General features: G+C 36.8%; 1 protein-coding gene across 2 annotated transcripts in view; it reads left to right on the top strand.

The window, feature by feature from the left end:
• Nucleotides 1-19,787, top strand: part of UBAC2 (UBA domain containing 2) — a 97,751-nt gene extending 77,964 nt beyond the window's left edge. Inside the window, exons 7-10 of one of the 2 annotated variants that reach the window (XR_015795390.1) lie at nt 553-792; nt 14,044-14,166; nt 15,703-15,829; nt 17,270-19,787. Coding sequence is in view for 1 of the 2 variants with exons in the window: in XM_088136495.1 (XP_087992621.1) it covers nt 553-792; nt 14,044-14,166; nt 17,270-17,377 (471 nt within the window). In the remaining variant the exon portion in view is untranslated. The remainder of the gene's footprint in view (nt 1-552; nt 793-14,043; nt 14,167-15,702; nt 15,830-17,269) is intronic. The other variant, XM_088136495.1, reaches the window with a different exon arrangement.
• The last annotated feature ends 2,518 nt before the right edge of the window (nt 19,788-22,305 follow it).

Here is a 22,305-nt window from a genome sequence, read left to right as displayed (position 1 = left end):
GTAATTTATCAAGTTAATGGCAGACCCATTGAGCAGGTTAAAATAATTTAAATGCCTAGGTATTCACTTCCAATCTTCAACATGCTGGGGTCATCAAATAAGAGAGTTAGCTAGGAAAGCTCAAAACGTATTTCTAGCGATCAACAAATTTGCTTGTTGGAGGGAGAACAACTTTGTCCCTGCAGCAGTTGAACTATTCAAGGCCAAAGTTCTTGGCATGCTGCTATATGGATCTCAGATGGGTATTTACAAAAATTTCTTAATCCTTGAACAAACAAAATTTTTAAAATCAGTAGCACATATCTCATACTCTATTTCTAATGCCAGATTAGAACTAGATTGCACATTTATCATAACATGCTCATGATTCATTAATGCGGGGGACAAAGAACACTAGCAACTTCGAAGTTTTGCTTTGGAATTAGAAGTAATACATTTTTGACATCCAGAACAGATGTTGAAGTTTGCTGAGGGAACTAGCAATATTGTCTGAATTTTGCCTGTCAATATTGTCATTCTTACAGCTCCATTTTAATTTCTCTTTGCTTTTAGATTTCTGGAATATGCTACAGTAGTAGTCTTTTAAAAGTGTACCGTGTACTTTGTGTGCCCACTGGCATAGCAAGGATATTTGCTTGGACTCTTGAACCAATTTTCTCATCTGCGGAACCATCTAATGAGTTTGGAGTTGGAATGGGAGCAACTATTGATATACAGAGGCAACAGCGGATGGAGCTACTTGATCGACAGATCTTGATGTCACAGTTTGCTCAGATGAGGCGGCAAAGACAAGTAAAGTCTTTTTTCTGTGGGATGTAACTTATTTGTGAAATGGACGTACACCATTTATAAAGTTAATCCTTCATAAAATTACAGTCATTATATTATGGACATGTTCTGTTTATTCACAGAACTTCCTTAATCTGGTCCCTAATTAATTAATTAGGTAAATCCCTAATAGCTCCATTTGCACAACATGCCAAATTTGGTTTTTATTAATCTTGGTTAGGCTTTTCTCTCTCTTTGTGTCTGTGTGTTTTTCTTGTTTTAGGGTGCTCTTCAAACTCATACCATTTGATCAGTTTATAGTTGAATGTATTATGTGAACTCATGTAATGGTTTTTCAGTAACCAGGTTAACCTTATTGGGTGATGACATGATTTTGCTTTACATTGACTTAATTATGCTTACAAGTCTCTAAGGGTGCTTAAAGATATCTGTCAGGAGTTCCCCTTTCCTCTGTTCTAAAGCTCCCCAGAATTTGAACTTGTAGCAGGGTGTCTTCTGACCTAATGTCCCAACAGGACAAACATGCATGTGCTGGTCTTACCGAGGGTTCCATTTGTGGAAATGACATTTACAGTAATAACTGGAACCACAATTCTAAATATGAACAATGCAAACTTAATTGGCCTTTGCGCAGACTATATATGCCTATGTACACAAAAATCCAAACAACTTAAATATTGATCCAAAAATTGACTTTTTCCCCCCATTTCTTTTTTGGGAGAAGTGGGGGGTATAGGGTAGAGATAGGATGTTAAAGGTGATTTAAACCAGGTAGTGACCTCAGAGGACAAAGGTTTGCTGATGCTTGGTGGAAAATTACAATTTGTTGGCCGAATTCCTGCCTGTGGCTAACTCTAAGTGCAATTGCTCCCACTCTTAAAAAAAATGTATTTGAGTGAATTTACCCTTAATCATATTAATTCCATGTGCTATGGGGAGGTTGGGTGGGGATAAGAGTGACTTCAGTGTGATTTTTAGCAGAACCAAAAAGAAGCTTTAAAACTGATAAATACAGAATTCTTCACAGGACTCATCTTCCTGACTCAGAGGAACATCAGTGGTCTGGTCTACCTCAAAAAAACTTCCGGAGTAGAATCTTAAATGAAATGTTCTTGAGGGCAGTGGCTTCTGCAATGTGGTTTTAAAGTGATGAAATACTTTAAAGTTTCATACTTCCCCTTACAAATGTGTTTCCCAGATTCCATTCTTGTTTCATTCACTCCAGTTGCCCAAGATTCTCCTCACCACTGAATGTCTTGACTGAGGTATAAATATAGGAGGCATATTTAAGTTAAAGGCATATTTATGAAACTGATAGGATTCTGACTGTATTTGGACCCAATTCAAAAGGGTCTTAATTCCTTACTCCCACTGCCAACCCTTTGCTGTTATCTACACCCTATCACTAATCCTTTTTTTCCCCTTAAAGTATCTCATGTGTGTTGATGTCTCAAACTCCTTTCTGGAAGGTTGTGATTTGATGGTTGTGTGCTGAGATCAGAAGAGCTGAGTTAGTCTGTCTGTGGACTTAAAGGTTCATAAAAATTTACTGTTTTATTGTCATTTTGCTTTAGCATTTCCTTCTTGGCTATTTAAGCTTCTTTATAGAGACCAGTTTACTTTAATCTTTTCCAAACAGTTGTTGTCATCTGTGGAGAATATATGGAAAATATCTGAATTTGCAAAGGACATTTATCATTTTGGGATTTTTTCACCTCTCAGAGACAATGTTGTTGTTTAGTCGTTAAGTCGTGTCCGACTCTTCGTGACCCCATGAACCATATTGCGCCAGGCCTTCCTGTCCTTCACTGCCTCCCGGAGTTTGCTCAGTTTCATGCTCATTGCTTCAGTGATGCTATCTAACCATCTCATCCTCTGCCGTCCTCTTCTCCTTTTGCCTTCAATCTTTCCCAGCATCAGGGTCTTCTCCAAAGAGATCTCTCTTCGCATTAGGTGACCAAAATATCTGAGCTTGAGCTTCATTATCGATCCTTCCAATGAGCAATCAGGGTTGATTTCCTTTAAGATTGACTGGTTTGACCTCCTAGCAGTCCAGGGGACTCTCAAGAGTCTTCTCCAGCACCACAGTTCAAAGGCATCAATTCTTCGGCGCTCGGCCTTTTTTATGGTCCAGCTCTCACAGCCATACATTACTACTGGACTCAGAGACAATAGGTAACCTAATTTTGACAGTGTCCTCTTAGCACATGGAAAACATAGAAGAGACTGGGGATTAAGCATCATTGCTTAAGATACAGATACAGAGAGAAAAAAAATTTGCTTTCCTACGCAATAGTTGGAGCCTTAGGGATGGTCCTTAATTGCTTACATTTCAGAAAGTGTCCTTACCAGGAAGGGACATTAAAGGCATACAGTGTGGGTAACATCATTAAAGCAGAATCCAGCACTGGGGACTCTGCAACACCCCCCAAAAAAACAGGATGTTGCTTCTTTTCCTGTCTAGGTTTCTCGTATAGAGCTCTTGAAACAAACACAGTGGAAGTTTAGTGACCAAGAGGGCTGTGGTACTTATTTCCTTCTATTCTCCAGCTTCCTCAAACGATCAGAAGGGTCAAAGCAAAGATCAACCCAGTAGTTCCTTATTAGTTGAGACACCTTGGTTTTTAAACTGCATGAAATTGGCAAGGAAGAATCACTGAATGCTTCCATTATGACAGGATTTTCAATAATAAGGATCAATTCTTTCCCTGACCAAAGCTCTTTCATCTATTAATTGGTTAAGGCTGCAAGGGTATTTGCCTGAGGAACAGTTTAAAAGCATGTTATTGTATAGGAAAGATTCAACAAATAGTTTTAAACGAGATTGTCTTTCATGATATGTAGGTAAAGAGCCAATCATAGGAAATGCTTCATATTTTAAATTTTTGCAGGCTGGTCCTTAAAGAACCAAATAGCAACATTCAGTGGCATTCTGATTAGAAAGGACATGGACCACTTTCCTTACATTCATAGTTTAAGCATTCCTTGAGAAGAGTAGCTCTTTTAAATCTACATGTGAGTCATCATTTTTCTACAGGTAGTCCTCGACTTACGACTATTTGTTTAGTGACCAAGGTTACAACAGCACTGAAAAAAGTGACTTATGACCAGTCCTCACACTTAAGATTGTCACAGTGTGCCCACGGTCATGTGATCAAAATTTGAGCACTCGGCAACGGGTATGTATTTATGATGGTTGCAGCATCCTGGGGTCATGTGATTGCCATTTGCGACCTTCCCATCTGGGTTCTGACAAGCAAAATCAATGAGGAACTGCATGATTCATTTAATGACCATGTAATTTGCTTAATGACCGCTGCAAAAAAGTTGTAAAATCGGGTGTGGTCACATGACGCCTCACTTAACAACCACACCCCTTTATGACAAATTTTCTGGTCCCTATTGTGGTTGTAAGTCAAGGACTACCTGTACGTGGAATCTAAATTGGATTTTGGCAGCTCTAACCTGCTTCCTTTGAGCGCATGGCCTGATATAGTATGCTGACTTCTTTTCTTAAAGACATGAACTCAACTGGAAGTTTGCCAGTTTTACAATTTTCCTCAACTTTACATTTTTCATTCAAAATTGTGTGAGAAGGGAAATAGGGATTGTTCCATCTTTCCAGCAGGCTCTGAATTAACTCACTGGAATCCTCAGATATGGAGGAGAAATCCAAGAATTCAGATATAAGAGAATCTGTTTCAAGAAAAACGGCTTCTTTGAAAGGATAGAGTAAAAACATAGCTAGAAATATTGGGTAAGATTATTATTTTAACTGTATGTTTAGGTTTAATATGTTGTCTCTGTACTAATTTTTTTTATCAATTGGAATCTCTTTACAATGCCACGGCATTATATTTCGCTGTCTACGTTTTGAACAAGGTGAGGTGACCCCCTGAAGATAGGTGGTAGCAGCAATAACTATAAAGCTTCTACACCAAGGGAGGTGTGTAGACCCACAGGTTTTTGGGAGAGTGGGGTTTGAGACCTCCAGGCTCAGCCATGCTATTACAATTGTTCAGTGGCTCTTTCTCTTCCTTCATTTTGGTCAGGTATTTTATATCCTCCTAGAAGCAGGGACATTGGTTGGATGAGTTCAGAATATTGAGTTTTACTTGGATAGAACAGTGACTTCTTAGGGGACTGTGCACTGGTACCATGGAATATTTATTATTTTGAGATTGATTGAGGGTTGTCACAGCTTAATCTAGTAGGCCAACAATTATGGCAGCTTTTAAAGTCTAGTTTCTAGGATGAGCTATATAGGGTAACCACACTTTCCCAAACTTTACAAGCAGGATAAATATACCCTTTGCAAATGGTAACAAAGCAGACAACAATAATTTAAAGAATTCTAGGAAGCTCACCCTCTGATATGGTTGCTCTGTTACATCCTGAAGTGACAGATACCCTCTGCAAAGCTCAGAAGAAAGCGGAAACTTACTTACCATGAATTCCTGTTATCTGACCTTTAGATGGAAGCAGGTAGCTGGGTCTCCCAAAAATAGTTTATTTTTCCGTAAATGTTATCCTGTTGATTCAAAAGATACTATTTTAATTATTTAGTTTGTGACTTCTAAATTTCCAGTAGTTAGATCTTAGTTTTATAAAACTATCCATTCAGGAAAGATGTCATCATGTAGGGGTTGAGGAGCTCTCTTGCTCTTCCACTTCACCTGGAGTATAAAAATGAGAAGTTGGATCTCACTTCAGAAGGAAACGCTCTCTTGAAGTGACAAAGGCCTTCTGTAATGGTTATAGAACAGGAATACACTGTTAGAATATCTTTGTTGTTCTTTGCCCTTAGACAGCTCTGTCAATACCGTATGTCTGTCTATTATGATGGTCATTTTTATCAAAGTAGAACAATTCTAAGACAGACTGATAAGTTGGTCACTGATTGAAATAAAATTATCTAATCTAATCATGACAGAATTCAAAGTGAAAAATAAAATAAGGCAGTAGACAAGCAAATTGCAAAAATAAACAAACAACAGACTAAAAGACTTTAAAGTTTGAACACAAAAATGAATCTAAAATATTAGAGGGACTTAAATTATTAGCTATAAATTGGATTGAATCCTGTATTCTTGTATACAAAAGAATTATAAAAAACTAAAGTGGAAATTTAGTTATTTAAAATATCTTAGAATAAGATCTGAGAATAAACATAAACATGGATAAGATGTTTTCTAGAATATCTTAAATGATTGGGAAGATATTGACTGAATGTATTGTGATGCCATTTCACAGGGTATTTGATGTATTAAGTATAAGGTGGCATATGTATAGCACTTCTTCCTTGTTAACTGTACTTCAGGGGCATAAGTATGATTAGGTAAGGTAAGATAGTAGTAGTATTACCCAACAGGGCAAAGAAAGGGGCCAGGCTAAGCGGTAGTACAAGTAAATCATTTTGTCAGTTCAACATAGAGGATTTGAACTTCCTGTTCGCTACAAAAATGTTTGTTTTTAGGCTTTTGCTGCTCAGGTAACAGTGATTACATAACATAAGCTGTGTCCCATTCGACCAGTTGACTGAGAAAGCGATTTTGCAAGTAATATCTCTAGGCTGAGATATGGAAACTGTTACAAGATCTATTTTTCATGTTGTGACACTTCAGTTACAGAATTCTTTGCTGACAGACTTTCATCTGGCTTGTTTTCTCTGATTTTTAAGATACAAATAATTTGAATTTTGCCCTGAAGAGGTTTACTTTAGATCATATTTGAAAAGTGCAGTGGTTCACTGTCCCTTGGTGATAATGCATAATTGAGCAAGACACTGTACTGTAATCAATGCCAAATCATTTTTGAGAGGGTTTGCTGTCAAGTTCTCTTCTGATTTGTCCTTGAAATTTCATGATCAGCGGTTGCTAAATTTCAGCAGATAGTCACTTAGAAACATATCTGAAAAGGTAAGGGTTGGAAATTTAAAAAATGAATTAAAAATATTCAGGATTGTGCGCATTTAAAATTTATACATGAACTTTCTGTAAAAATTGAACTTCAGAAATTACCTCTTTGATCACAGATTGTTTATGTATCCATTTTTAATGCATATATTCCTGTGGTTTTACATATGTGGTTCAGTCAGAGAATTTGAATCACATAAGATCCATATTAACTATAATGGAGCTATCCTAACTATAATGGCTGCATATACCTGACAAATCCCAATCAGGACAAAACTGGTCATACACTGGCTTCTGGTGATCAAGTAATGTGTAAAACCACAGGAATATACTGAAATAGGTGGTGGAGTCAGGAAAACTGGCAGTATGAGGGCATGACATAATAGCAGAACTCATATAAAGGAAGGTATATATATTTACAGATAATGTATATAATAGTCTCAGGAAAGAAAATCTTCAATTTATGAAGCTATATCTGAGAAAGTGCTGTCTGATCATATGTCCATGCTTTTCTCTTGCAAGCATCTAGTTGGCTGCTTCCAAAAGCTGGTTAAATATTGTACTGATTAATGTATTTATTTTATTCAATTACTGTTTCTGTTCTTCCCTTTTTTGTTCTGACACTAGTAAGCACCCTTCATTCCCAGCCATTTGTAATTCAACTCACTCCCTTTCTATAATACTTACCCTTTTTGTGCTTGATTTGATTGTATTTTATTTATAGTGATTTTATTGTTAAATTCTTGGGGAGCTTTCTGCTTAAGTGGTAGTCACTGAATGTTCAAAATGAACCAAATTATTTAACTTTTAGACCATTTCAGTTTTGATTTAATCTTGCTTGATGCATTGTATGTACCTTTTGAGGATACAGGAAACAGTTGCGCTCAGTATTGTAGAATGGATTGCAATGTAAAACAAACATTATATATTTTATCACTTAGCAGAGCATTTGAAAGCTGGTTAGACCTATAATCACCTGCATTCCATGTTTGTTTCACTCATTCCTTAACTCTCTCTCCCAGTGCCATTAGGATAGATACCAATATTAAAGCATGGGCAGTATAGCGTCTTGTTGGACTTTTTACACCTTTACATCCAGGAGAGCTAAAGGTGAAGGACGATGGAAGTTACCCTCCAGCAACATCTGGAAGGCCACACACTAGTCACATATCTTAAGAAATATGAAGAAATTAAGAAATGCTATGATCTAGCAAGACTCACAGTCACAAAACTGCTTCTAGCACTCACTATTTCTGACCTTTTATTTTTGCGATGTTACAAAATGCCATCCAAGCAGTGATAACAAAATTAGTAACATTCTGCTCCTAACATTATCGTATATTTATTCTAAAAGAGAATGTGCTTTGCTTGTTTATTTTGTTCCAAGAACCCCATTTATATTTAAATCTATTGAAAAACAGTATCACTGGCATGTTTTCTAGCCATGACAGTCTAAAGAAACCTTTCCCTATTTGGACTCATACTGATGTTTTAGCTACTACTTATTGGAATGCCCAGCCAGCATGACTGCTGTCAGAGAGTATGAGATTTGTAATGGCAAACGTGTCAAAAGAATCGGATTGGTGAAGCCTGATCTGAATTAACAAGAAGATTATATCGTTAATAAATTCAGAATCCTATTAAAATCATTTTGAGTTATAGTGACAGTGATGAAGTTTACAAAAAAAACTTTGTAAGATAGAAATAGAGTTATTACCTTTCCAGCACAACTCTACACATACATGTTCAGATGCATATAATTACAGCCTTAGAATTTTCTCAGTGCTAATGAGAGAAATACCCTTCCTTCATTCATCACACATCTGCAGATATTGATAGGAATGTATTTTGGTCATCTTTATTAATCACATGCTATTTAATTTATCTCTAAAGGTGCTGAAATTTTGAAATGAGGCAACATATTTACATTCTAATTAGCTATCCATCACAAGAAAGAAAATGAAAAACAAAAGCTATATAGAATGTAAGAACAGGGGGTCTCTATGCTGCTTTCTCCCAAATTATACTCTGAAGTGAAGTGAGACCAGTAGAACTTTGTCAGGGTTGTAGAACCTGAACTATATTTTCTAGCATCTCTCACCATTGGCAATGAACTACTGTATTGGAAGCAGTAATTCAGCGACATCTGAAGACAGACAGGGTTTTTATATTTTCAAGATAGAGCGTTCTCTAGCTAACGTACGGGAACATAACACATTATTTAAGTACTCTAAATAATTTCATTGGTCACTTAGCACAAAAGTAAAACAACATGACCTTTGATTTTTGTCTACAGCTGTGAGAGCAAGTTCTCACATATTCACAAGCAAACAGTGTGACACCAGCTGAGTTCAATATCAAAACAAGAGAAAGGTAAAAACCATCCCCTCACCCAAAGGAGAGTAGCTTCTACCTCATTGCATCACTTTAATGGGAGAAAAAGGGCCAAGAATTTGAACCTTGATTTCAGTATAAATAGAGCTTGCATATGATACACAGCAGTTGCTGGGATTCTTTCATAATTATTTATATACAGTTACAAGAAATCTATTTATCTGAGTTTTGGTATCTTTAGTTTAGTCTTGCAGTTTCTTGCCTAGCCATCAAGAGAAATTTAACAATGGCCCCTGGAACTTTTCTTTATCATACCAACTGCAGTGTTGATTTTGTATCTTGGCAGTGTTTTATCGTGCAAAATGTGCCTTAGATAGATTTATTTCTAAGCTCTTACACAATCTCAAGTAAAATCAGACCAACTGTTTTAAAGTTCATGACCTCTATAATTGCTACTGCTTTAAAAAATGAAAAAAGAAATACTAACCTTTATTAGTATTCAGTTATTTGCATTTTAACATTTTAGTGAAATATCCCTTGTATTGATTTTAGAAATGTTTATGCTTTTTAATTTGAACCTTTGAACCTTATATAATAATTGTACAAAATGCTGGTCTGTGACTGTAACAATAAAAATTGTAGCCTATGTTCCTTACAAATCATTAAAAGCTACATAGGGGATAAAACTTACCACCCAAAAGGAACAAACATGGAAACAAAATCCCAACTAAAAAAGATTCTTTTTAAGTAGTAACTTTGTTGAAAAACAGAACTTATATCTCATCAGGAGAGAAACCAGATTTTTATAGAAGCAGAAAAATAATGGAATCCTTTCATAAATTTAAGAGGAAAGGAGAATACATCCAGTTTACCTCATATTCTCATATACCTTAGAAGATTAAAGCAAATTTTTAAAAAAATAATCAGATATTTTTCTAGGGCCTTTTAAATAATGAAGCCCCAAATTGTTATTAATAGAAGTTGGGTGGCAATACAATAATGCAGTTACTGAAATAATAGGAAGGCTTAAAGTAATAAGCACACCTAAATCTACTTGAGATGACTAAATCTGCTTTGCAAAATTGGTGGAAATGGAGAAAGACCTTAAACTTTTGGGGGAAAATTGGGGAACAAATTCCTGAAATAAAATGTGACTGTTTGTGTTACTTACATTTATAATCAACACATTCTTGTAAAATGAGAATGTGCACCAGTAATTTCAAAAGAACAGTATTAGCTTCCATGCAAAATTAATGGATATTCCATTGAATAAGTTCAATGTATTTAAGCATAACCTTTAAAACACTATTCATTTGAACACGAAATATTTTTCAGAGATTCATAGGATCATTGAGTTGGAAGGGGCCATTTAGGCTATTAAGTTGAACCTCCTGCTCATTGCAGGAACCCAAATTAAAACATCCCAGAGATATGATTGATTAGGTGTTATTTCAATACATCCATCCAATGAAGAGGAGGCCACTACCTCTCTGGATTAATGGTTTAAATAAATTAACTTTTTATAATATGCTGTTAAACATTTATTAATGTGACTAAACACTGGGATGTAGGTCTTTTGAATTGAGTTTTTACAAATAGTCATGTAATCATTGTAAGTTGTATTACTCTGTTTTCAAACTGTCTTTAGAGTTCTATAGAAACACCTATTCTAATTATGTGGTCTGAAAACTGTACTTATGTAATACTCAAGTTCTTTATTCTCTTGTGGGAGTAAATCCCTTGAATTCACAGGGACTTACTTATGTGCTCTGAAAGTATACCATAATTCTTGTATAATAGAACTATAAATGGAACATAGAAATAAACTGGAATGAATATCACTGGTCTCCTGCTCAGCTATCCTTTCACTGAATGGAATGGCTTTTAAAATACTGTTGTTTGGAAAGCAAAAATTATAATAAGAGTTTCAAATTTTTATCAGAATTATTTGCACTTCACTGTTTAGGTCCCTATGTCTAAACATAGGCATTCAGAGGGATTCAGTTTACTTATATAAAAGATCAACTTTGTTGCTGTATCATATTTGTATTCTGGATATATTTTTTCTTACTGTAGGGGAATGCCATTTTTGTTTTTGAAAGGATGTACATTTGCAAGATCGCAGTGTGTCAGTGGTAACTGAGCTGGTAAGCTGACAGGCATATGGTATTGTGTTAAATAAATATCCCAAGTTCAGTGTTTTAAGCTTGAATCCTGAGTGTGTATGAATATCTACATATACCTTCTAGATCATGAGATGCAGGCAACAGTATGTTGGCTTGCGAGGTAGCCTCTAGATTGAACACATTAGGGAGACAAATGGATTTTAATTGTACTTATGGGATTTGGCTAAAATGTACCCAAAATTATCAGTATTATCCTTACTATTAGCAGGAAATGCTGCATGTGGCACAGAAATGAATAATCTGGTAGCCTAGTCTACACCTTCGCTAAATTACTAAAAAGCATTATGTGAAAGCATAATGAGCAGCAGAGATATCTATGGGCCTATCCAGTGATGACTACAACATATGGAAGATTGTGACTTGGATTGTAGGGAGAGTTAATGGTAAAGAATGTGATTTAATGAATGAAATAAAAAATTAATATGTTATAGGTCTATGAATTAAGAGAAAGTGGAAGGATATAGGGGTGATGAGGTTCTGAATGAGATTCATACCATTTCTTGCTAGTGACAAGAGTGGATTTTGGGAGGAAATGGACATTGGGGGGGGGGGGAAAAGAAGGAAGCTAAAGTAGAATGACTGCAGGAAGATAAAATAAGAGTCCTGCATAAAAAAATATTACAATACAAATTAGTCTATCAACCTCAAGAATGGAAAGTAAGGAAAGAGGATGTGAAAGCTGCTTGGGAAAGGATAAAAAGAACTATGTCATAGAGTACTTCAGAAGTGTGTGGAGTTAAACTAATGGGAACTATGGAAAAAGGATGCTTGGTGGAATGAAGTGAAACCAGACAAGAAAAATTGCATGCACGTGGTGCAAAAAATTAGTATAAGAGAAAGATTGTATAGTGTGTATAAAAAAAGATTAAATAAAGCAAAGAACTGTTGATATTAAAACAGTCAAAGAAAGCGCAGATTGATTTTGATTGAATAATAAACTGTTCTGAAAGTGAGTGAAGAGGAGCCTCTAGCAGAGTGAATAGAAATAAATAGTGATTATATGATTTGGGATAAACCCAAAAGAAGGGAATGCTGGAAGGAGTATTTTAGATATGTGTATGGGAATGATAGCGATGTGCCAAAAAATGGAATTGAAACAAATGTTATACATTTTGGAGCCCAAGAAAAAATGATGAAAAGGAAGTTACAAATGCATTGAGAACATTGACAAATAATGAGACTGCAGATATGAATGATGTTACTGGAGGAATATTAAAATATAGATATTGTTTGTGTCCAATGTGTGGGAGGAGTGTATTTGGCCTGATAATTGGAGTAATGTCATTATTGTTCCTCTGTAGAAAAGGAGGATAATTTTGTTAGGTGTGCCTAGGGAGGCATTTGGCATTATTCTGATCAAAAGGTTACAAGACCTGATAGTGAGAAAAATTTGAGGAGTGCAATATGGCTTTATGCCAGGTAGACCAGATTTTTGTTGTTCAGAAGCTCACTGAGGACTATACCATATTTACTTACATACTTACTTACTTACAAGGCTTATATGCCATTCCAATCATGAATGGCACTGTGAGATTATACTTTTTTTAATTCAGAGAAAGCATATGATTCTGTGAACAGGCTTTAATTATGAAATATTTTAAGGAAACATTAAAGTTACCTGCTGGATGAGAAGAAGGCTATAGATGTAGTAAAACATTCATGAATGTGTGATGCCCCTTGGTTTAATATATTTATGGATAGATGTTTAAGGAATGCTTGTCTTGACATTAGAGATGCGGTGGATAGGGAGGATGAAGGTATCTGTATTTTTTGTATGCAGATGCAGCTGCTTTGCTGGCTGATATACAATGAATATTACATGATACAATGCAGTGAGTAGTATGGATCTGAAAATTAATGTACAAAAGACCAAGCTACTTGCATTTGACAGGAAAAATGGAATGAATGATGGAGATGACAGTTGGGTATGTAAGAAGATGTATAGAAGTAAGTGGTATTAAGTTGCAATGGATTACTGAAGTGTGTGTGATTAAAAAAAAGACATAAAGTCAAGAATGAATGCTGCTGAATGTACATGGATGGAATACAAAAGTGAATGAGCATAATACAAAAGAAGTACTTTTGAGTTGGTATGGTTTAGAGAGAATGAACAAAGATTGAACCCCAAAACAAATATGTGAAGGAGGAGTGAATGGATCAAGAATTTCTTTGATTGTGGCTGAATGGAGTGGATGAGATCTTCAAAACAGGAGAGAAGTTTAAAAAACAAAAGCAGTGTATGAAGTGGTGGAAGGATGTGGTGGAAGCAAGAAAACTGTTAAAATTAGAAAGGTATGGAGAGAAAAATAAAATGCATATTGTCCAAGACATCCCAATTACCAGGATATTATACAATCAAAATATTTTTCTATCTCTGAGTTGAAATGGTGGACATGAAGTATATTCCCAAATGCTGAAGGTACTGCCATAGAAGCTTGAAAATCAAAGATGAAGCATACACAGGTATCAAGACTGCAACTTTCTGAAAACAGGACAGTTTACATTTAATAGTCAGATGTAAGGAACCTAAGATTTATGCATTCTGTAGGCCAGCCCTTTAGAGCTGAAGGGACCAAACCAAAACTACAGTGAAATATGCTGTAGAACAAATGGAGTCAACCTTGAACTGGGTGTAGGGGACTTCCACTGGCACCTAGAAAGGTTGGTTCTGTGATTGAGTTTTTGCAGAATTTCTTTAATCGTTCATATTGTACATAATTCCTATAATTTGCTGTCAGTCTTTAATTTGAAAGTTAATTCATGCTCAACTGTATTTTTTTGTGTTTAAATAAGAGTAATGTGGGGATATTTTATTATAGGGTGGAATGATTAATTGGAATCGTTTCTTTCCTCCTTTACGTCACCGACGTAATGCAAATTATTTGGATAATCATCCAACTGAGCACGAGATACGGCCTCCAGCTGAAGTTTCTGAAGAACAGGTAACATCTGCTTTTTATGAGAAAAAAACACAGTATCCTAGGCATCTCATGATTCTGCTAAGCTTAAGCACATCAACAGCTTTCCATGCTCACCACTCAGTACTGTAATATATGACTAGCAGCATATGCTTTATTCATATGACATCCCTTTGCTAAATATAAGGAAGCAATCATGCACATTATACACTGTGAATTGTTCCAGTGTGGTGTCTAGCACCCACAAGAAGAATAAGGATACACTACCTGGACTGCCAGATAGTGCATCATCAACTTGTGCATTATATATTCAGATGCTAGAATAGTATCTTCTTCAAATGCTCCATCTGCCTTGTAAATTCAGAAATAGGAGTGTTCTGGCAGAATTTTTTTCAAAGTTTAACTGCTTTTGAGACCTTGTGTTGAAAGCAAATTAATTGTGCATTTAATAGACTGAGAATTCTGGAAGGCATCACATAGAAATAATCTCCCTACTATTCAGTTGTAAAGAAAAGGATGGCAACTATTTTGAATGGCAACTTCAAAATATGTGAGGTATCTAAGGGCTTTGTTTAAGCTTGTTCATTTGTTTCTTTCATTATGATTATACACAGTCTACCAAAGCACATGCGTTACACTGTAAGAGACCCAAAGCAGACAGGAAAGTGGGGGAAGGAAAGAGAAAAATAAGCAAGCTATGTTTCCATCTCTTTCGTAAAGTTATATAATGAAGTTCTGCATTGAAACTTGAAAAGAAGGCTCTCTGGGGAGAGGGATAGCTATCACTTGGCTTTAGCTGGGGTGCTGGAATGAGCCTCGTTGGTTTGATTCTCAGGGTTCAGGCAGTTAGAGCCCCCTGGAGCACGGACTTCTTGAACATGAAGTAGCAAATTGGCAGTTAGTCCCAGATGAACAGATTCAGGGGGCTTCCCTGTCTCACTTGTCCCTCTGATTCATTATTGTAATTGGAGAAAATGAACCTGAGGATAGTGACAAATACTGATCATTCTCTGTTCTTCAAAAAAGACTCATCTTGCTTTTCTGGAAATGTTGAATCATTTAGAAATGCATTTTCTGTTTGAGAATTATCTATTCCACATCGCAAAATGACAAAATAGAAAGAAAAAGGAGTTAATTGTTTCAACAGTAACCAAATAATAATCCTTCTTATAAGAATTGGAACTATGTATGTTAAAAAGGGGTTTAGAAGACATTAAAGGCCTAATAAAATCTCTTTAGCAAAAATGTGAAATAAACTCTTATGCGTATTGTTAAATATAAAAACATCTTGTAGAAGGTGAATTTGAGTCGAGTAATCACAGATGTGGCTGTTCTTGAACTTTTATTTGTGAGCCACCTAGAGTCACTTATATAGTGAGATGGGCAGCATATAAATTTGATTTATAAATAAATAAAAATAAACTTTCAGGTTAAAGAATTTCCAATAACCTTCAGAGAACATGGCATTATCTTATTTTTTAAAAAAAGGTTCAGCAGTATCAGGTATATTTTTCAGCAAGCCAGTTGCAAGCTTTTCATATTGCTGCCTTTATTTCCCAGGGTGTCTTCCACAAAGCATTCTAGAAAACAAAGCTGGTGGTTGGTGTGTATGGCTGTAGCAGCTCATAGACCTACTGCTGAACTGGGTCTGGTTTTTTCCCCCATTTTCCCACTTCGGATTTGCCTGGTAAGGGAAAGCTGAGCAGGGCAAACGAGAGTAATAGAGAGATTTCAGTATTCATCCCACTGTTGGTGGGATGTATGTTGTTATAAATAGGTTGTTTGGTTAAGATGTTGGGCAGTATCCAGCAACAATGAACTATTGGGGGGGATGTTTCCCCTCTTTCCTCTAAGAGGTCAAGATGTCTTCCATGAAAATCTTCTTTACCCCAACAGGGTAAGATAGGCTGGGCTGAAAGGGAATGAGTAGCCCAGTCACTCAGTGAGTTTCCATGGCTAAGAGTGGACTTGGATCTGGATCTTCCCAGTCCTAATGAAACAGCTTAATGCTACACCACACTGACTCTCTTGGGATCTTCTGTTTCTACAATGTGGAATAGGCTGACCAGCAGGCTGCTCAGTAGAGCCCCTGCCCAGCCTGCCCACTTATTTCTTGGTTGAATAGCATGGATGGCTGCCCCATGCAATTAACTGTGAGGTTCTGAGAGCAGACTGTGTTAGTATGAGTCCGTATGTCTTTTTTCCTTGCATTTTCATTTCCTCTCTTTCTGCACATGCTGGCAATTATACAGACACTTTCAATAATCATTGGTTTACATATATCCAAAATAAAGTATCCAGGATTCTTAAGACAAACTAAAAAATTGTACAATTGCCTACAGCTGAAAACTTGCCCTGTTTATGACACTGATATCATATGATAGATGTCATGGGCTAAGCTTGGAAATTTTAAAGGGATTTTCCCAGGTTTCAGGATTTTTTAACAGTTGTGTTCTCAGAGCAAATTCAGATGTTATCTGTAGAAGTGACTCCCTGCACTCATAAATATTATACCTGGGGAAATATTTATTCATATCTCCATGTGAAAACCTGATTGTCACTCCTTGCCACATCTTGGTAAAGACTTGAAAACTTTGACTTGAATTTTCACATTATGCTGATAGTCTAATCAGCATTGCAGTGTTACCATACTGGCAGCATTGAGAAGTCTCAGACTACATTGTCTCTCCTTGCCAACACCAACCTCTAGAAATAGGGTCATTATATGCTTGTAAATGAGTTGCATTTGGGTCCCCCCCATAAGGCATAAAGCTTTTCTATTACTCTAAGCAAAAAGGAAGATTACTACTTCTATAGTACGTAGATAACAACTATTAAGCCTAGTTTCTTAACATGAGAAGTGGTGCTCATGGAGTAGATGGTACTGTCAGCAGAGCAGTTTGGGTAATAAAATGGAGGTGGAGTCTCATGAGATACCTCTTCTACCTAACAAATTAAACATTTGGACGAACTTTAGTATATTGTCAGTACAAGAAAATGTTTTTTACCAGACTCCTATGTTATAGCTATATCTACCTATTCACAGTCAGTTCTTCAAAGCATGCTGCTATGTTGGTTGTTTGGTATGCATTTTCATACTTATCCCCTCTTTCTTGTTTCTCCATAGGTTGCACGGCTTATGGAAATGGGATTTTCTCGTGTAGATGCTTTGGAGGCTTTGAGAGCTTCTAATAATGACCTTAATGTAGCCACCAACTTTCTGCTTCAGCACTAATGAATTGAACACCTGCAGTGAAGAACTTAAATTGACACACGTGATGTGCTTTCCAGAGGGCTGTAAACAACTGCAGGGTAGACACTTGAATATTTAAATCAAGAAAAAGAAGCTGTCTCTTCACATGCAATATATTACTGCAGAAAAGATGGCTGGCATTGGAAATATCTTTCCCTTGAATGGAGTATACTAGCCAGGTTGCACTGGAAAAGTGTTTTCAATCATAAACATATGTTATATATCAATATTTATTTTGCAAAATCGGATTTGTGTGTTTCCCCCACCCCCAAAATCAGCATTAAATGTTTGATCATTTCCAGTAACAAGGAAATAGGAAAGCTTTTCCTTAAAACAACTCCTTTTGCAAAAAAAAAAAAAACACCCAGGTCTTTTGTTTCATTTTCATTTTCTTATTTTTTTAAATACTACATTTCATTCATCTCCTTTATCAAAGCTTTATAAAAATGTGCAAAATTCCTTGGCCGTGTAATTTCAATAAAGGGAGAAAGGACTGAAATCTTGTATTCAGAGAGTTCTATTCATATTTAATTTTTTTAATTGCAAAGCATGGCTTCTGGATTTTTTTCCAACCTCTTTGCCAGCAGTGTTTATGTGTGCCCTGCAGAGCACAAGGAAGGCTGCATTGGCTCTCCACTGGGTCATGTGACCAGGAGGAAGAAGAGAGAAGAGCTTAGCAAGGAGCAGACGGCAACTTTCCAGGCTGCTACCCAACTCCCCCTCTTACAAGATGCATCAGGACAGTTTCCCATGCCATATCCAACCAAAGTTTGAACTCAGTCTATCTTTGGTCAGCCTCCCCATGGCAAAATGTGGTCTTGTTCCATTCAGCTTTCTCACTGACAAGTCAACAGGCAGATGGACAGAGAGAGTCCTGAGCTCCTTTACATAATTTCTTTCCAACATAGGAAAGAATAAAAAAGGAATGGAGGATGAAGATAGATAAATAAAAAAGGAAGAAGAGACGGCCGGAAAAATACAGTTTTAGAAGGAAGGAAAAGAAAGGGATTGCCATAGAATAGAAAGATCTGAACCCCATTCATATGAAGAAATGTTGAAGACTTTAGGAATGTTTAGCTGAGGGGAGATGTGATAGCACTACAAATCCATGAAACAATGCCACTGCATTCTAGACCAGTTGCAGTTCTTGAGTAGTCTTTAAGGAGAGCTGTATATAAAACATGTTGCAGAAAACCAACTGGGTGGTAATGAGGGCATGAGTTAATGTAGCTCAGTCCTCCTGCATCAGGTAAGGTTACAATTGGCACACCAGTTGGCAGAGAGCTTTCTCACCAGGACTTCCACCTGTTCAAGCAGGAGTCATGAGTCCAGAAGGACCCACAAATTGTGAACCTGTCTTTCCTGGATAGTGCCTGCCCATCCAGAGGTAACACTGGTGTTCTCAAAGAACTACCTATTCAGATCAGGCACTCAGGGTGTTGACAGCATTTCCCCCACAGCCTGGGGTGGCAATATAAAGTTGGTTAATGTTAGTGTAGTGATGATACTGTTGCACCCCAAACCTTTGGATGACTTCTCCCAGTAGTTTCATATAAATGTTACAGAGTAGAAGAGCGAGGACCAACCCCTGTAGCACCCCACATTGTAGAGGCTACCAGGATTCCCCCCTCCCACTACAGACTGAAACTGCCCATTGAGGAAGGAATAGTTTATGTTATAACACAATATTGGAAACTCTTTATTCCATTTATTATATTTTCAGGGTAGCTTCTTAATCAGTTCCCCTGAATGGAAAGATATTTCTTTTAAATAAACTCATATTTACATGTCACAGTTAAAACCAGAACATAAAAGGTCTTTCTATAGAATGAGAACTCTGAAAACAGCTAACACAAAGAGTCTCTTCATACCCATTTTTCAGATAATCGTTTCTCTTTTGTGTTTTATCAGATGTTCTGGTTGATAGAACCTTTATATCGTTCAGATCTTGCCTTGATAACCTTTCAAATTCAAAGCCTACTACACAGTCTCTCCTAGGGTTATGATGTGTAATTTCAGAATCATGCTTTATGGCATGGTTTCACAAAGTAATCTTTATAGCCAAAGTCACATAGCTGAGAAAATGAGAAAAAAAGAGTGAATTTTATGAAAACACCAAGAAACTCAGTCACAGAAAAAGATACAACTTTTTTAAAATTAAGGGTCAGCTATGAATAAATGTCTTTGGGACACCTCCCAACCTTCCAGTTACGTCCTTAGAGGGCATGACTTTAAATGCTTCTGGGTCCTCTGTTTACTTCCATAGCAGGAGTTTCGGGGAACTTTCACTGTAGGTTAGGAAAAAGGCTCATAAAGCTGTTGGTGTTTTTTGTCCTTTCTTCTCTTTGTTCATTCTATTTTTATAAACTTTATATGTTGCCAGATTTTGTTTGGATTCTTTATTGGTGCCTCTGCTGTTTATCCTTTGGGACAACCCTCTTGCCTCATCTACACCGTTTCCTACAGTAATGGCTCTTGTAACAGTTCACTGCTTGAGAATAGTCATAGTTTGTATCTTCACTGCTTGAGACATGACTGTTGAGATCTTCAATTGTTGCTGTTACTGAGATCACTGCATTTAGTTTTTTTCTGATTTTTGCTTTTTTTTTTTTTTTAATTCCTTGACAGTCTCATACAAGCCATTTGCAGCACTGGTGCCGGATGCATAGAAAGTTTATTCTAGTTATAGTTTTAGATGTTCTTGGAGTTGGCTTTGCTTTGGTGGCATTTCTGTTAGAAATGATGTGATCTGGCAGATCTCTGATTATGTCAGCTGTACTGATTGGCACTAAAAGGATCTGGGAAGTATCTAGAAACATCTTTTGTTAAAAAGAATCTCAAAATTGGACCAAACTAAGGAATGTTATTTGCAGTAATCAAAACACCATTTTTCATGATGATGATTTTTTTTGCAAGAGGTATAGGACTGAAAAGCAAATGGAAAGTAATAGAGGAAAATGGAAAATTCATCACTTAAAAATGGTTGCTCTCTGAAACGTGCCCATCTTCTAGTAATTTATCTAGATATCATCTGTGTGTTTGCAAAAATAATATCCTCAAGGTTCTTTCATATGTACCTAATATACAGTAATACCTCGGTTCATGGACGCTTCTGTTCATGAACAATTCGGTTCATGAACAGCAGCGCTCGTAAATTTTTGCTTCCATTTGCAAACTCCGCATTGGGTGACGAACACGACCGGCGGCCATCTTCCCTTCTCTTGACACGTGGTCGTGGCTTCCTCTAGGCGAGATCGCAGTCTCAGACAGACACTTGCTGTGAAGCTTTTTGGTGTGCTTTTTAGCACATAGAGTACATCCAGCATGGCTCCAAAGAAAGTGCAGAGCAAGCATGGTGGTAAAAAGAAAGTGCAGACCGGTAATGAAGGTGACAAGAATGTGCAGAGCAAGAATGGTAAGAAGAAGGTTTTGAAGAAAATAACCATTGAATTGAAGAAGGAAATTGTAGAAAAGTATGAGCGTGGTATTCGTGTGACTGATCTGGCCTCGGAGTACAAGATGGCGAAATCGACAATCTCGACTATTTTGAAGAATAAAGATGGTTAAAAAAACCTCTCAGTTGAAACCACAGGTATTGGCATTGTGCATACTTACATTATACACTTCTTCCACATTCTACTATAAATTACATCAGTGTGTATTTGTCATCATATCTTTGAGTTTATATCATGCTTTTGATTTAGTGAAACACTAAAGAAGGTCTCCCTTCAGCCGAGTTCGTATTCAGTTTGTATAAATACTTGTATAGCAGATTGTATACAGTTTGCAGTAACTTCCAGGATAATGAAGTGATTCGCAGATGAAGATATGAACTAAGTGCAGTGAAAACTTGGGTGAAATCTGTTAAGTTAAATAGATTTATATCCCACCTATATTTTATACATTTCAAGACAGAGTGCATAATGTTTCCCCACAACAACCCTGTGAGGTGGGCTGGGCTGAGAGAGAGTGACTGGCCCAAAGTCATCCAGCTGGCTTTCATGCCTGAGGGAAGACAAGAGGTCACGGTCTCCAGGTTTCTAATCCAGCACCTCAAGCACTACACCCAATTGGCTTTCACGTATGAGGGTTACGTGCAGTGGTCTGCTGGTAAATGTGTAGCAACCGGCTACGCTAACTCCACAGCCACTGCTGTGCCGCTAGCCACTGAACAGCTGATCAGGACACCAGGCACTGGGCCTCAGCTCTGCCGTCAACCAGCTCACAAAATTCTACAAAATTTAACAATCGGCTCTCTCTCACAAATTGCTACAAGCCGGCTTCAGCACACCACTGGCTATGTGCTTCACCCATCTGGGCTCACAAACACATGGAACTCTGCTCATCTTGATACTTTAGTATGAGATTTGGTTTGTGATAACATGATTCACTTAGAATCGTGTTTCATCCTGTGATATCCACAGGATGAGATACAAAAAGAACAAGAGAAGGATGATTTCTGGTTGGTTATGTGGTGAAGAATTGTAAGCAATCATATTGCAATACATAGATTATTTGATTTTATGACTATGACAAATCAGTAAACAAGATAAGAAACCTGAATAGTCATTTATAGAGGCTTTATAGTACAAGAATTACTGGCTTATAGTTTTGAAAGGGGCGACTTTTTCCTACTTTCATTTAAAAGAGTTTGAGAAATTTCTTTCAGTAAATCAACTCAAAACTCTATAATGGAAAAAGAAATGATTTGTAAATTATGTATATATTATTATTTATATTTATTTATATTTATAATATATATAAAATTCCCCTTTCATCTCTATGGGTGGTCTGTGTCTTCCTCAATCTTTATGTCCTCTGCCAGAGGCCTGGGAGTTGAGGGTTCTACGCAGGATCTGTTCCTAGCACTGCACTCTTCTGCACAGAGAGCTCTGATGTTGCTCCTGGGA

The sequence above is a fragment of the Python bivittatus genome, unplaced genomic scaffold (assembly GCF_059951505.1).
Source record: "Python bivittatus isolate LINGU-HERP-01145 unplaced genomic scaffold, Pbiv_v1 ctg000060_np1212, whole genome shotgun sequence".
NCBI lineage: Eukaryota > Metazoa > Chordata > Lepidosauria > Squamata > Pythonidae > Python > Python bivittatus.
Note: the sequence above shows the minus strand (reverse complement) of the source record. Positions and strands in the feature narration are given on the sequence as shown.